The sequence below is a fragment of the Mesoplodon bidens genome (assembly GCF_964165515.1).
Source record: "Mesoplodon bidens genome assembly, chromosome: 9".
NCBI lineage: Eukaryota > Metazoa > Chordata > Mammalia > Artiodactyla > Ziphiidae > Mesoplodon > Mesoplodon bidens.
Window position 1 is genome coordinate 88,717,067 of NC_138166.1, and position 17,163 is coordinate 88,734,229.

The 17,163-nt window shown below is 42.7% G+C and overlaps 1 protein-coding gene across 1 annotated transcript in view; it reads left to right on the forward strand.

Annotated features, from left to right (window-relative positions):
• The first annotated feature begins 179 nt into the window (after positions 1-179).
• BPGM (bisphosphoglycerate mutase) overlaps positions 180-17,163 on the forward strand; it is a 36,916-nt gene continuing 19,932 nt past the window's right edge. Inside the window, exons 1-2 of the mRNA XM_081244033.1 lie at positions 180-271; positions 12,308-12,969. Of these exons, the coding sequence (XP_081100159.1) occupies positions 12,369-12,969 (601 nt within the window). The 5' untranslated portion in view covers positions 180-271; positions 12,308-12,368. The remainder of the gene's footprint in view (positions 272-12,307; positions 12,970-17,163) is intronic.

The following is a 17,163-nucleotide window of genomic DNA, read 5'->3' on the forward strand; positions in this document are numbered from 1 at the left end:
AGTGTGCTCGTCTCCTCAGCGAGCCATTCAGAGCCTTACTTTCTACGCCGGGGATTTGAAAAACGGAAAAGACCTCGACCTGTTCCTGGGAGTAGGGTGGGGCTGTGAATGAGTGACAGCTTGACCCTCCAATAGTAAGAGCCATAGGACCTGCCCCTTCTGGCTCCGGGGCTAGAAAAGAGAGTCGATGCCGGCAGCAGTGATGAGTCTTGCGAAGTACTGGCTGCTTGGCGGTTCTGAGGAGCGGCTGCTGCTGGTGGCCTTTTCGCAGGTGAGTGGTTTTGTTTTGGAATATTGCTGTTGCGAACGTTTCCATTTCTCAGTGATGTGGTGGTTTATTTTGGCGTGCGGGAGGGCCAGTTCCTTTCCTCCCCGGGTTCAGTCTTTGATGGGAGTCTGGCACTCGCGCGTCCACCCCTCAGGCTCCGACCCTCACTTATCCCCCAGGTCCCGCTCAGCTGTCCCTTTGTCAGAATAAGCCTCTCTGGTCTGACAGCCGAAAGGAGGATTCCGCTTGGTAGAGGTACCTTGACGGCAAGAATAAACAGGAGTTGAAGGGAGTGATGAACTCAACTCCCCTGGACGTCTGAGGCACGGGGTGACAGAGCTCCGTCAATAGTAGGGCTCCGACTGGAAGGGAGCTCGGTGTGTTTTCAGGGCTGTGCCAGTATATTGAGGGCCATGACAGACCTGGCCCTAAAAGTCTCAGTAGACAGAAAAAACTTGAACGTCATGAAAGGAGAAAGGTGAATATCTGCAATGGTTTCATGGAGGGTTCTAGTCTGGAGCTAAATCACAGGTTCTTCGAACCACTACAAATGAAAAAATAAGTGTATTTCTTCTCCTTTTGAAGGGATGGGGGCCGTATTACTGGAGAAGGACAGTAGAAATGTGTAATGGAAGTGAAGTTCACAGTTACGTTTTAAGGATAATTGGTTGTTAGTTAACTTGTAACTCTCATTCCCCTACCACCTCCCTTCCAAATTATGGAGGCTTTATAGCTTGTGAGTGGTACCAGAATGTTAACTGACTGAATGCACACTTTTGGGGAAAAAAATCAAATGCTATCTTTCACCAGTAGCTACTAGAGTTTTCTATAGTGAAAGCAGAACACATGTCATTTTGTCTTTTATTTTAAAACTGTCTTCCCTGAGGCCAGGGGACTAGGTTTGATCCATCCTTGTGTGCCTGTAGCACCTCACACACCACAGATGCTACTCAATTGTGGTGGGGTTGAGAGAAGCATAATTCAAACAAATGGTGTCGTGGAAGGAGCTCTGAGTTGGCAGTCAAGACACCTGGGTTTTAGTCTTGAAGCTATTTGTGTGATCTTGAATCATTTCAGTTTTCTGGCTCTTCATTTTCGCATCTTTAAAAAGTGGATGTCGCATTGGATTATTTCCAAGGTCCATGCCTGTGTTCAAAGTCTGTTTTAAACTAAAGATCCTTAGACGTTTTCCACCACAAGTACATCCGCAAAATCTCATTGCAGTAAATTCCTAACCAGTCTGTTAGCAAATAAAAGTTCCCAGCTACAAGAGTAGTACCTGTTCTTTTGTGTCCATATTTAAACCAAACCAAGTGGATCATTGTAGAAAATGTGGCCGCTGTCCAGAATGAACATTGTACAGAAGTATAATGTGGCGGAAAACGTCATCCTCTATTCCACCACTCAGAGGCAACCCCTGTTGGTGTCCGGGTAGATCTTTCAGTCTCTCTTCCTCTTTTGCCTCCTATGGTTGGTTGAAATTAAGTGGCACGTTTCATTTTAAGTAATGACATCTAAATTCAGCCATGCCTTCATCTTTGTGTGTCTGGTGCCTAGAGCACAGAGGACACGCCAGTGTCTGAACTGTTAGGTCACTTGAACACCCTTGGAATGAAATCTGGTGTGAAGGGATATTTATATGGGGAAATAGGACTAAAAGTATCACTTAATAACAAAACTCTTTAACTGAAACTTGGCCACAAATATGGATAAAATATAGTTTATAAAATGTAAAATAAATGTTAGTCACTGCACTAAAGCATTTGGATTGTAGAATATTGCTTAGTATTTGGTATGCTTCTAGGACTGTATCTTACTGGCAACGCCTCTTTCCTGAAACACACACACAACATTTGGTTGCATTCCTACTTCCACTGTCTAATTTAACCTTTACTCCTTACTGCCACCCTCATTTTGCTTTATTCCCAGCTTTCGCTTCTGCTCATACCATCAGCAAGGCAGGATCACTCTCAAGGGCCTGAGGTCTGTGTCAGTCTTCATGTGTTAGTCAAAGTCGGCTCCATTCAACCCAGAATACCTCACACTCTTTGGTAGACCGCTTCACCATAATCTCATTTAGTCTTCTTCATAGCCCCTTGAGAATAGTAATTAGATAGGAAGGAGGTGTCATGAGTGGGTGTTGTGCACATCGGTGATGCCACGCAGGCTGGAACAGGCCACATGCCCCAGGCACACACATATGTTATTACACATGTGTGTCCCTTTCCTGTGAAGAGGGGTCTACCTGCTATGGTTTGTTACCTTTGTAACAAGTGGTTAATAGGTATAAAGTTGGAGAATGACAGGGTAATAGTGTCTGGAAAACACCTGTAAGTAATAGCGTTTGCTCCTGGTAAAGAGTTGTTCTTATGATGCAAACACAAATGGAACAGTTACCATAAAGCTTTAGGAAAAGTAATAGATTATGGAACAATAGGTACTTTTGGATATAGTCATGTTTGAACTTTTCGTATTGAGCTGGGCTTGGGGAAAGGTATATTTTAAGACCCTAAGGAACTGAGCTCCAGATTTCATTTCCCTTAAGAACTGTTGCTTTTTAATCTATCAGAAACACAGTTAACCTCTCTTTTTCCTATCCTCACATCTAGCCAGCCTATCTTTATAGAGTTAGATCCCTAATGCAGTGGAGGTTAAGAGTTGTTCAAAGGTATGTAGTGAGGATTTGGACCAGGGAAAACATCCAAGTGGTCTAGGGTAGGATTTGAATATTTAATATTTAAGGGTAAGCTTTGGCTCAAAGCAACTCTGGCTCTGCATGCCTTATTTTATATTACTTCAACATTATATCATTGATCACATTTCTTACTCAATTTTGGAAACAGAAAACAAACTAAGTGTTTAGACTGGACTTTATCCTATAATTTTCCCCACCTGTTCATGAGTTGCCATGCTAGAGTCTTAGACATTATTATTTTTCAAACACCTAGGAAAGAAGGAAGCACTGTCCCAGGAGCATTGGTGTGGGAGAGAGGACGAGACTCAGTTACGGTGGGTGAGGGAGAGGTACATGAAATTATATGGTTTAATGAGGAGCAGCAGCAAGATTTTTAGCTCCATTTGTTGATACTACCTAGAGATTCTGGAAGTATTGTGGAAGTAACCTCAGTAAATGCAATGGCCTGATATGTACCAGTCTCCTACCTACCTACCCACCCTCTCCATCCCTACCTTGCCAAAAGGATGCTAATCTTGAAACATAACTCGATTTTACGGTGACATTTATGGAAAGGATATTTTTTACCCTGTCGCCAATTTAGGTGGGAAAAAATGCATATATGTATATATATTTCAAAAGGTCTTTGAAAATATGAGTCACCTGCAAATTGTGTTTTCTTCAAGTCGCCTATTTGTTTCTTTTTTGCCAAGGCAATTCCATAGCACCCATTCCTGAGCAGGTATACATTCACCTGAAGTGTGAAGCATTTATAAAGATGTCTAATAAAAGTAATGCATGTCAAAATGACAGATTATATTTTTGAAGTTGGTTAACAAGATGAATAATTTTTTCCCTCTTCTATCTTGAACCCATTATTAAATAATTCGATGAAGCAAAATAAACTACTCAGACTGATTTAAATGTGCTCAGTACTGTCTTCTGTGAGGGATAAAAACTGTTATGAATGGGATTCCATTATTCAAGGCACTTGCAGTTCTGGCCAAGAATGGAAGCAGGTGATTTAATAATGTTGGGATTATCCCATGACAGGATGCTTAAAGGTTCAAAATGCTGATGTGATTAGTAGATCTGGTAATCCCAGCTAGGCCAGGGTTTGGCAAACTAAGGCCTTCTGACCCACTACCTGATTTTGTACAGCCCACAAACTATGAATGGTTTTTAATGGTTGAAATAAATCAAAATATAACAATATTTCATGTGCATGAAAATTATATGAGATTCTAATTTCTTTGTCCATATGTAAAAGACAAAAAAAAGTTCCAATATGTTTATTGGAACACAGCCTTATTTGTTCATACATGCGTTGTTTATGGCTGCTTTCAGCAGAATTGAGTAATTGTAACAGAGACCACATAGCCCACAAAGCCTAAAAATTTTACTCTTTGGCCTTTTACAGAAAAAGTTGCCTCCACCTGAGCTAAGCTGGAGTGTCTTTCACATGATCGCCTTTACCCCTTTTCAAGAGCCATTATGCTTGTCCAGGTCTTCATTAAATGTTACCAGAATGGTTGCAAGAGCCTCACAAGTATTCAAATCCCTGGTTTTCCCATCTTTCTTACTTGTAGGTGCTGCCTGATCCTCCAAAAATACACATTATTAACCCTTTAATGATGTCCCAATACTTACAGAAGAACCTGCGTTCTTTGGCACAAGGCCCTTTTGGGGGCCACTATTCAGTCTTATCTTTCTAGACTAGTCTCCTCCTACTTCCTTGTTATACCCTATACTTAGTTTAAGGTGATCATATAATTTTCCAGATGGGACCTTCAAGTGTGAAAGGGGCCCTATAATAAGTATGTTGGGAAAACAGGCCTAAAGCAAGACTGTTCTAGGCAAACCAGTTTGAATGGCTCACCATTTCTCCATAAACACTTATTCCCCTCACTGTTCCCTTAGGCTGGAATTCCTTTTCTTTTTTCTATAAATCTGAATCTTAAACATCTTTTCAAATCCAGCTTAAATAGTGCCATGTCCATGAAGCATTATTCAAGAAAAAAATCTCTCCTTTTCCATCTCCCATATACATGAACTGCTTTCTCATGATGTGGGTTAATTTCTGCTTTAGTGATACATACATGTATCCTTTCCCCCATTAGTCGCTTGGAGACATCATTCATGTTGGATTCTATATTCCTCACAGGCCTAGCATTATGCCATGTTCAAAAGGAGTTTGTAACACGTTTGAAGAATGAGTTAATTGACCAGACTTGGTAGACTGATGAGTATTTGGGAATGTCAATGTATTCATCATCCATTTTAACGTAATTTAAGTAGTGAGAAAAGTTGGGTTTCCAAGGACTGAGGACAGAGCCTTGGGTGCCAATATGGCGGTGGAGAAGGGTGGTTCAAGGCATGTGTATAGGCTTTGGGGTCCAGCCTGCCTGAGATTGAAATCCAGCTCTGCCAGTTACAATCTTTGTCATCTTAGGCAAGTTAACCTCACCCCTCAGGTTTCTGCATCTGTAAAACAGGAGTAATAGTAAGTTCTCCGCAGAATGGTGGTTGAGGATTTAAATAGTCCCAAGCACACGATGAGCACTCTGAGAAAGGTAGCGGCTGTGGTGTCATATGCTGTCTTCATTGTCATAGTACTGTTGCTGGCGGGCAGAAAATACAGATTCAGTAAGAAAGAGAAAAAAACACATCGTATATTAACGCATATATATGAAATCTAGAAAAACGGTACAGATGAACTGTTTTGCAAGGCAGAAATAGAGACACAGATGTACAGAACAAACGTATGGACACCAAGTGGGGAAAGTGGTGGGGCGGGGGGGTAGTTGTTGTTGGTGGTGGGATGAACTGGGAGATTGGGATTGACATATATACACTAATATGTATAAAATAGACAACTAATAAGAGCCTGCTGGGGCTTCCCTGATGGTGCAGTGGTTGGGAATCCACCTGCCAATGCAGGAGACATGGGTTTGAGCCCTGGTCTGGGAAGATCCCACATGCCGCGGAGCAACCTAGGCCTGTGCACCACCACTACTGAGCCTGCGCCCTGGAGCCCGTGAGCCACAACTACTGAGGCCCGTGCGCCTAGAGCCCGTGTTCCACAACGGGAGAAGCCACCGCAATGAGAAGCCTGCGCACCACAACAAAGAGTAGCCCCAGCACGCCCCAACTAGGGAAAAGCCCATGTGCAGCAACGAAGACCCAATGCAGCCAAAAATAAATAAATAAATAAATAAAAAAAACAGAAAAGAACCTGCTGTATAAAAAAATAAATTAAATTAAATTTTAAAAAAAGAAAATATAGATTCAACACTGGGACATAACAATAGAAGAGCTGGGAGAAATGCAGCACCAAAATCTTAGAAGATGTTTTCTTCCCTTGATAGAAGTAGTCAGCTTCAGAGGGGTCAAAGCAGTGTAAGTCCTGAGTGAAGATGGCCTTCACTTAGTAAGAAGTAACTAATCAGCAGTCTTTTGAGAGAGCATTTCAGTAGAGTGGGCAAGGTATAAGTTCGGTGTCAGAGGACTAAAAAAGTAATGGCCAGAAGGAAGGGAAAAACAGCCAAGAGGAAGCGGCAGGAAGATGAGATGCAGAGTCATGTAAAAGATACGTTTGTTTACTAAATTTTTTTCTTTGAGCCACACCATACTTTAAAAAGGAAGGAACCCTGGGGTATGGTAATTTAGTGACCCGTGTGGCCCTTTGGGGGTATGAAGTAAATCATTGACTAAAATTAGTGCTTAATTCAAGTGCCAGTAACCCTTGCCAACGGATAAATGAGGACCCTTAAGAACCAACTCCAGCGTGGTGAGCTTTACCAAAAGCAGCACAAAAAAACAAAGCTTGATTTTTAAAAAGGATAATTTTTCATTCTTAGCATGGCACCTTATTATATAAGTTGGGGGTGACTATTGCCTGACTTGACCTTGTGATTTGAGGTTCTTCTCAAGAGCAGTCATACGCCGAGCCCTCCTTTGTACTCACCTTGTTTGTGTGCATTTCATGAAATGCCTGGGTTGGGGAGACAAGCTGTGACTGGAGCTTCTCCTGTGAAGGGAAGCCTAGTGAGCCTAGATGCTCACACCCAGACTCACAAATCTTCCGTGGTGAGGTAGAAAGAGTGCGGGTGTCAGGGGCACAGACCTGGATCGCAGCTCCAATTCCATTTAGTGGCTCTGCGTTTTTGGACAAGTCAATCAGTGTCTCTCTTTTCTCTGTGGAGATTATTATGGCCTTTCATGTTTAGTTGTTGTTATATTAAACTGTAACAAAAGAAAAATATAATGGATGATTATTCTTGGCTCTGCCTTTGCCATCAAATACACTGGAATTCTTGAGTTAAAGCTTCCTAACGTCTCGGGCCTGACTATTTTTGCTTTGGTAGTTACCACTAAAAATGTCAGGCCTTAGCCTTATTGGCACAAGCTAATCCTTTTTGCCTAACTTTGATTCAATCAACACACCTACTAAGTACCTAGGATGTGTCAAGTGTCATGCTGGGTTCTAGAGATGGGGCAGTGAGTGAGACCAACCTTGATGCAGCTTACAGTCTAACAGGGCACACAGACGTGGAACAAGTGATCTGTCACAAGTGACCCATCACAACGGCACCCTGTGTCCTAAAGCAGGGGTCTGTGGAGGCACCTCACCACTTCCCAGTGGGTGGGAAGGAAGGGCAGAGAAGTCTGCAGAGGCTGTAAAAGCATTTTGTCCTCAGACCAGCAGCCTCAGCATCACCTGGAAGCTTGTTAGAAATACAGACTCTCAGGCCTGCCCCAGACCTACTCCTTCAGGCTCTGGAAGTGGGGCCCAGCAGCCTGTTTGAACCAGTTCTCTTGGTGATTCTGATGCACATTAAAGTTTGAGGACTAGCCTAGAGGAAATAACCTTTAAGCTAAGCGCTAAAGCTACACCAGTCAATACAGTAGCCACTGGTCCTGTGTGGCTATGGAGCCCTGGAAATGTGGTTAGTCCAAATTGAGATGTGCTTTAAGTATAAAATGCACATCAGGTTTCAAAGACTTACTAAGAAAAAAAGAAAGTAAAATACCTCATTGAGAATTTTATATAGATCATATGTTAGAATGATAATCTTTTGAACCTAAAGGGTTAGATAAAATGTATTATTAAAATTTCACCTATTTTTGCTGCTTAGTACGGCTTTTAGAAAATTTTAAATTACCAATTTAAAAAAGCCAATTATATGTGGCTTGCATTACATTTTGATTGGACACAGCTGATCGAAAGGATAAGTAGCAGGCCCCCAAAGCAGGGAGGGACTGAAGTGGCAGTGGAGGGGAGGGGGTGTTGGGTGAGGGTTCTGTGTAGGAGACAGTGTGTGCGGAGGTCCTGAGGCCAGAAAGAACATGGCACGTTCAAGGAAATAAAAGAAAACCAAAGCCTTGCAGGTCACATTAAGGATTTTGAGCTTTGTCCTAAGATCAACAGGAAGTAATCTGAGGGTTTTAAATAGGGTACTCAGTTTTCAGGAAGTTTGTAGCTAATACATGAGGGCAAGAGAGCTACAGCTGAATATTGCAAGGCTCAGAATCAAAGCTCCCCCCACCTGCCCAAAAGATGGTGGGGATGGAGGCATTTGGACAGGAAGTACTATTGAGAGGGAGGGAGCGGGACCCTGCTCGTCAGCAGCCCCTGCCCCAGGATAGGAGGCACAAACACCCCTGCTGAAGAGAGAAGCAGACACCTGGGAATAGTTTGGTGTTCAGTTCATTTTCAGCTTGGTTAAAGTTGAGAGCTAGAGGAAACATTCCAGAAGAGTCCAAAGTTGAGTAGGAGTCTGATTACAGAGCTGGGACTCTGCAGGGCACTGGCAAAGTTTTGGTGAAGAGAGGGTCAGGGACAAGGAAGCCTGGCACATGTGGGGATTAGAGGGGCAGTCCTTTGAAAGAGTGCACTGGACAACCACAGAGGAAGGCTGGGGTTAGAGCCTGGAGGCTTGGGGTCTGACCAGCTCCAGGGGGCAGGAAGGCGGGGCTGGGGTTGGGGGCTGGTCCTCATTCACCTGTGGCCTGGAGGAGGTTTCTCTTCAGGTCACAGTCATACACTAGCAGACTCAATCTACCCTCAGAAATGTCTTGTTTAGCTCACATTTTTTTTTTTTTTTTTTGTGGTACGCGGGCCTCTCACTGCTGTGGCCTCTCCCGTTGCGGAGCACAGGCTCTGGACGCGCAGGCTCAGCGGCCATGGCTCACGGGCCCAGACGCTCTGTGGCATGTGGGATCCTCCCGGACCGGGGCACGAACCTGTGCCCCCTGCATTGGCAGGCGGACTCTCAACCACTGCGCCACCAGGGAAGCCCCCTCACATTTTTTTAATGTATTCAAATTAGTTGCTAGTATTTGTATTGGATCTCACATAAAATTCACATTTCCAGTTCTTTTGAGAATTGGAAGATTGAGGACCCCAGTTCCTCAGTCTCACAGAGAAATGGGCTGGAGCTAAGTAGCAGCTACTCCCTTCATTTTTCATTTGAGCTTCTAAGAGCTGAAATGATCACATTAAAAAAAAAGACATTTATTTACCCTAAAAACAAAACAGAACCCACAGGTTCTCTCTGGTCTGAGTCTTGCATTCTCTCCAGTCTTTGTTTTCAGCAGCCCCAGCTTCTCCTTGTTCTCCAGAAAAGTTCTAGAATGGTACTCTTAGCTCAGCGAGACCAGATTATACAAATGCTTTGTCCATGCACACGAGTTGCATCCATCAGAGAAGCGCGTGTGTTCCCTGCAGTTCAGCACTTTTCCTACCACCTTGCAGCCCCGCAGCACCGCTCCTCACAGATCTGCCTGAAACTTTAAATGAAACTGACTACAGTGTTGTGTTTGTTGACACTTGACATACCAGCTCCCACAATGATTAAATTGTAAAGAATGCAAACTGTAAACCTCAACAGCTCCTTTGTGAATATTCAGTAGTTAATTAAATGGCAAAGATCAGTTGATAGCAAGGAGGAGAGAGGGAAGGGACTTTCTGTTGACCTGAGGTAGATGCTCCAGTTTGGTACCTTATCCTGTATTCGCCCTCTGTACACCGGAGTAAGACGCATGTGTGTATTTGTAGAGTCCTTGTGGCTGTAGCACTATTTCTCTGCTCCAATATATATATTTTGAGGGGAAGAAACAGAAATCGTTTTATTTCTTTAAGTAAGCAAATAGAGCAGATTAAAATACTGCAGAGCTTAGTGATAGTTGCCTCAGTGTTCATGATATTATTGCTACATTTTTTTGTTCCCTCCATATAGTTTATAATCAAAAGATGATGGAGAAGTGCCTCTGCCTATAATATTTGTCCATCACACCTTCCTCATTTGAAGGGAAAGTAGCTTCATCAGCCTAAGGAGCTTCTTGTTTGACAAGACACAGTAAGGGCTGAGATAGAGAACAATTGATAACTTCTCTTTTCTCTATCCCCCTCCTCACCACCACCGAAAACATAACAGTAAATGTTGCGTGGGCATGGATCCAGTTTTTGATGGGCCTGAAACTTCTAGTACTTTGTGGATTAGGGTGGGCCCTTTAAAAAAAAAAAGCAATACAGAAGTGTCTTTCTTTTGCTGATTAAACACACACACACACACACACACACACATACACACACACATTCTCATCCATGTGAATTCATTATTTGGTCCCAGTGCCTTAGAAGGAGTTTGTTCAAGTGAGGGGCCCTGAAGCCTGAGCTTCATTAGTTTCATGATTATTCCTCTTCTGGCACCGGTAATCACCTAGCCAAACACTGCCCAGTTGTCTTTCTTCCCATTCTCTGTTCTTCTGCTACCTGATGCCCATCTGCGCTGAGAATAGAGACATTGCTTTCCCTCTGGAAAGTCTTAGCTCTGCAAGGTACTGTCACCTGAGTCCTTAGCCCAGGTTCTTCCAGTGACCTGATGCTTCCCCACTCCACATGAACTAAATAAAGCGTCAAATTTTATTGATACCTGATGAGAAAGGGAAGTCATAAACCTAACCATTGTAGCCTTTCAACCACTTGCAAATCACCTCAATCTGCTTCCTCCCTTGGGTCCTCTGTTGGCCCTCCACTGAAATTGGAAGCTTTGTTTTAAAGACATTTTCCCCCCTTGAGAATCTCTAGGAATTACTAAAGAAAGGAAGAAATTAGATCTAGATTCCAATTAACTTTGTCATTGATTGTTATATAACTGTGGGTGAATCACAGTTTAAGTGGGACAGAAAATCTCCAGTTAATGGAAGTTGCCAAGAATGGCAGAAGACCAGGCCCTGATGTTCATATAATCTCTACTCTCCAGTGTGGAAAGTGCTGAGCTAGAGGTGGAAAGCGCTGGGCAAGTAAACTGAGCAGCATTTGTCAGTGTAGATCTGTCCACTGCAAGGAGAGCGAGGCAGGCTGATGCAGCCAGCCCGAAGATTCTCCAGGGGACAGAGTGGGCCCAGCAGATCTTTGGGCCGGCAGCTTCACTTAGGAAGTTCAGAAACACTTTAGGGTTGCCTGTCCCTCTTTACTAGAGTCTTCGCCTGCTGAGATGTGGCTGGCATGTGGAGGACAGCTGAAGGGTTGGGAGAAGGAGAGGGGGGCCTCCTTATCAGTGTGCTTCCTCTACAGACCTGCTTCTGGTAATCTGTTTCTACAGGCAGCATCTCTCAGCTGCTTAATTTGATAGCTTGTTTTGCATCCGATTTATTCCTGCCAAAAACTCTATCTTGAGGCAGGTGAAAGATTATTTAGGTGAGTACCATATTGGGTGTTAATGTTGATTTAAATCATTTTAATGTTTAAATGTTGAACCTTAGATTTTCTTGTATGTGGTGTAGCCTGTGGCATTGAAGAGCTAGTTGCCACCAATCAATGATTTACATACCAGATGAACATGGTGGTTTATTGAATTAACATGTTTAATAACTTCGATAATAGGACAAGGCTGGTAAATTATTTCTCCACCAGAGGGGAAACAAAATGAGAAGGGTGCCTTTAATCTCGAGTCAGCTTCTCAGACCTGCGAGTTCCCAAATACGAGTCATCCTTTTAGACACCTACAACTCATTCTATTAAATCCTGTCTTCTGTAAGCAGAAACTGCCTTTTTATCTGGTGGAAATGTAGCATGCCAATAGAATGAAGCGTTCTGTTGTTTTATGTCATACAATTAACTTACTACCCAGCCATCAGAAAATTTGTCAACTAACTAGGTTCCCTGTAATTAATTATCTGTAGACTCTGCCTGTATGTGCCATGGTATGTATGAGTTGCCAGATGTCTGACGTCAAAACTGTTCAAGGAATCATTCCAGTGTGTTTTAGAAACTGGCTGTTGAAAAGTTGTGCTTCCACCCCCAGGTAGTTAGTTGAATGAAGAATATAACTTATACTTTTTGTTTCTTCTCTTTCTAGATGTATTGCTGTCACTGAACACTGGCCCATTGGAAAGCACTAGAGAAGCTCAGCCATCAGTATGTCCAAGTACAAACTGATTATGTTAAGACATGGAGAGGGCGCTTGGAATAAAGAGAACCGTTTTTGTAGCTGGGTGGATCAGAAACTTAACAGTGATGGACTGGAAGAAGCTCGGAACTGTGGGAAGCAACTCAAAGCGCTGAACTTCGAGTTTGATCTTGTGTTCACATCCATCCTGAACCGGTCCATCCACACAGCCTGGCTGATCTTGGAAGAGCTGGGGCAGGAGTGGGTTCCTGTGGAAAGCTCCTGGCGTCTCAATGAGCGTCACTATGGAGCCTTGATCGGTCTCAACAGGGAGCAAATGGCTTTGAATCACGGCGAGGAACAAGTGAGGCTGTGGAGAAGGAGCTACAGTGTGACCCCACCGCCCATAGAGGAGTCCCATCCTTACTACCACGAAATCTACAACGACCGGAGATATAAAGTGTGCGACACTCCTTTGGATCAGCTGCCACGATCCGAGAGCTTAAAGGATGTTCTGGAGAGACTCCTTCCTTATTGGAATGAAAGGATTGCTCCTGAAGTATTACGTGGTAAAACCATTCTGATATCTGCTCATGGAAATAGCAGCCGGGCACTTCTGAAACATCTGGAAGGTACCGTCTTTATGCTACTACTTACTGAAGGTTGCTACTGGGCCTTAATCTAGAAAGGAACTGGTTTCTAAGCTAATAATGCACAGTTTACGTAATAGACTTTCCTTCCCTATTACCTTTTGTCCTTTCAGTCTTTTCAGGATCCTTTCAGTCTTTTCAGGATCCTTTCGTTCTATCAGTCAAAAATCCTGGGCCTTTTACATTCGTGTTATCTGAAGCAGTGATTCTCTAACGTCAGCAAGCATCAGAATCACCTGGAGGGTGGGGGAGGGAGTGCTGGGACCACCACTGGTTTCTGGCCGCACCCTTGGAGTTTCTCAGTCTGTAGGCCTGGGGTGTGGCCCAGTAATTTGCATTTCTAAGGAATTTTCAGGTGGTGCTGATACTGATGCTTGGGCTTCTCCAAGTGCTTGAGAACCACTGATCTAAAAGATCCTGTGGCTTTTGTTGTAACAAGGTAAGAGGAGGCTAGGGAGGGAAGACATTCTTGTAGAAATGGTATGCAAGGTAAATTTTTTTTTCTTTTGAGTCTTTCAAGATACGTAAAATCATATAGACTTCAGTTTTGCTCCGGTTCTTCCAACTTTAAACAATCATTGCTGTGTTTTCAGACCTAGGTTTCCTGAATAATTGTTTTGTTCCAGTCTTCTCTTTCCAGACCAGGCTTAGTCATCGACTGGGAGAAAGTTCAGGAGAAGGAAAATAAAAAGATGGCTTATTGGAGATAATTAGCAGCCTTAATTTTATTTTAACTCCTTGATGTTATGTTCTAGAAAGTACTGTGTTGTTACCTTCCTCTTAAGTAACATGAACTAAATGAACTCCTCTGAGGACTTGAGCTCACCAGTTTTGGGCACCAGTGATTGCACAGGGACACCTTCAGGGGGGTTCTCCCTCCCCTCTCTCCCTTCTCTAAATAATCCCGGATGGTTGTGCATTTTGAATGATCTGTTCTGTCTGGTGTTTTCCTGTCTATGGTCACTGTCAGCAGTCAGCTCACTGGCATTAGAATGCATTTCTCCAACATTCCCTTTTCATTCTGCTTTACTTTTCTATACGAGGCTGTGAAAAATGAAAAAGTTGACCTTGTACATGAAATAAGTGAAAATAGGTTATTGTTAACAAAATGAACTGATCTTTATAAGATTTTAATGTAAATCTTTTAGCATGTGTTTTTTTCCCCCTAATTTTTATAACATGGCCAAGAGCCAAGTCATTACTCATATACCTGACCTCCATTCATTGTGCAGAGATCTAAAATCTACAGGCTTTATTGGCTATTTAAAACATCATTGGCCAGACATGGCACTTGATCTGTTTGTGTATGTGTATATAGCTTATTTACTCAACTGTATGATATTATCCTTCCTTGTTCAGAATAGTCATGTATTTGATTAAATATCTATATATAACGTCATCATTACTGGATTTATTATAGTACTTTATTGTTTGAAGAAGAGTTGAAGCTCCTCTTAGGACAACAACAAACTGAAATTCAGAATTTCAAAGTTTCTGCCAGAAGATGTATTCTCTGTCTCCATGCCATTTCCTTTTTTCCAGAGATGGGACTTAGATCTCTTTGTGGCCAGATTCCCTTCCCTTAAGAAAAGACCATCATCTCCTTCAGGATCCTCTTTTCTTCCCCATCTCAGCTAGGAAATCCTCCTTTTAAAGACAGTTTCCTGCTGGTTAGTACCATTTACCCATCTTCAGGTTTAGAGCACTAAGATTATTCTGCAGCCCCGACCATAGCATATTCTAGATACCCCCTTCCATTAGTGTGTTGATAACTTAACCATTTGTTACTGTTATTTTTGAAAGAAATAGGAAGGTTTAACAAATGGTGGTGAAGAAGACTGCCACCATTGTAGGGATGCAGGGAAAATTACCTGTCGAGGGCAAGGTAACACATAGAAAAGCTGACTGTCTATATTTGAGGGAGATTTTGAAACCATTAATAGTTTATTGAAAAACAATCAAATGGTATAGCTGCTTGGGAAAACAATCTGGCAGTTCCTTGATGGTGACACATAGAGGTACCATATGATCCAGCAGGTCCACTCCTAGGTACATACCTATATTCATTTCCTAGTGCTACTGTAACAAAGTACCCAAAACTGGGTGGCTTAGAAAAACAGATAATTGTCTAACAGTTCTGGGAGCTGGAAGTCCTAAATCAAAGTATTGGCAGGGTCCTGCTCTCTCTAATGACTCTAGGAGAGAATCCTTTCTTGCCTCTTGTAGTTTCTGGTGTTTGCTAGAAATCTTTTTTTTTTTTTTTTTGGCCGCGCTGTGCAGCACGTAGGATATTAATTCCCTAACTGGTGATTGAACCTGTGCCCCCTGCAGTAGAACCACTGGACCGTGCTTAACCACTGGACTGCGAGGGAAGCCCAGAAATCTGTAACGTTCCTTGGTTTGTAGATGCATCAGTGCAACCCTCCATCTTCACTTGCTGTTCTCCCTGTGTGTCTCTTCTTCTCGTCCAAATTTTCCCATTTATAAGGACACCAATAATATTGGACTAGGGCCTACCCCAATGACCTCATTTTAACTTGATTACCTCTCTAAAGACCTGTTTCCAAGAAAGGTCACGCTCTGAGGTACTGGAGGTTAACTTCAGTATATTTTTTTGGGGGGGGGAATGCAGTTCAACTCATAACAATACCTAAGAGAAGTGAAAACATATGTCCACACAAAAACTTGTACACAAACCTTCAAAGCAGTATTACTCATAATAGCCACAGTGTGGAAGCAACCCAAATGCCCATCAACAAGTGATTAGATAAGTTAAATGCGGTATGTCCATACAATTAAATATTCTGCATTAAAAAAAAATGAAGTACTGACACATGCTATAACATGGATGAATCTTGAAATCATGATTACATGAAAGAAGCCAGGACTTCCCTGGTGGCGCAGTGGTTAAGAATCTGCCTGCCAATGCAGAGGACACAGGTTCGATCCCTGGTCCGGGAAGATCCCACATGCTGTGGAGCACCTAAGCCCGTGCGCCACAACTGCTGAGCCTGCGCTCTAGAGCCCGCGAGCCATGACTACTGAGCCCATGAGCCACAACTATTGAAGCCCGCACGCCCAGAGCCCGTGCTCCACAACAAGAGAAGCCACCACAATGAGAAGCCTGCACACCGTAACGAAGAGTAGCCCCCGCTCACTGCAACTAGAGAAAGCCCTGCGCACAGCAACGAGGACGCAACGCAGCCAAAAATAAATAAATAAGTAAATAAATTTATTAAAAACAGAAAAAAAGGTCTGCCCTGTTTAAAAAAAAGAAAGAAAGAAAGAAGCCAGTCACAAAGGATCACGTAGGATTATATTTGTGTAAAATCTCCAGAATAGGCAAATCTATATAGACAGAAAACAGATGATTTGTTTCCTAGGACTGGTGTGGAGGGGAAGAGGGTGGATTGAAGAGTGACTGCTAATATGTGCAGGGTTTCTTACTGGGGTGGCGAAAATGTTCTAAAGTTGATTGTGGCGATGGTTGTACAACTCTGAACATGCTAAAAGCCATTGTATACATTAAGTGGGTGAATTGTATGCTATGTGAATTATTAAAGCTGCAAAATAATTTAACCAATAAGATTTAAAGATGAGAGGATTTGACATTGGCCTAGAAAGCAATAGTTTAGGGCAAATACGTGGAAGTGACAGATAACAAAGGAGATATGCATGGATGTGGAGTATAGAATAAAGAAAAGAATTAAAACACAGCTTTGACCACGGGGCAGAAATGTATTTACAGGGATTACTGAGAAATAAGCAGGCATTTGTCCTCAGGCTTCATTTAACTTTTCTTCTGAAGGTCTTTTTTTTTTTTTAATTTGGATGTACAGAACTAAATTAACTTTCAGAGATTAATGAAATAGAAGCAACCTTAAATTATAACTCCTATCCCTATCACTATAAATAGGCTATATAGAAAATGTTTTTATTTGGGGGATAATTGATTTAAAACAGTGGTGTTCATACTGGAAGAGGTAAATTGTACAAAGAGTAGGAAGTATGTGTAGAGAAAGGTGTGAGGCTGGCAGATGCCTGGAGGAGAGGAGAAGGGAGGTGAATGGGAGGGAGACAGGGAATAGAAATGGTAGGGCTGGTGGCCAGGGAGGATGGCAGACATTCAGGGAAAAAAACTGGCAGAAAAGCCAGAATATACCACTAGGCACAAGC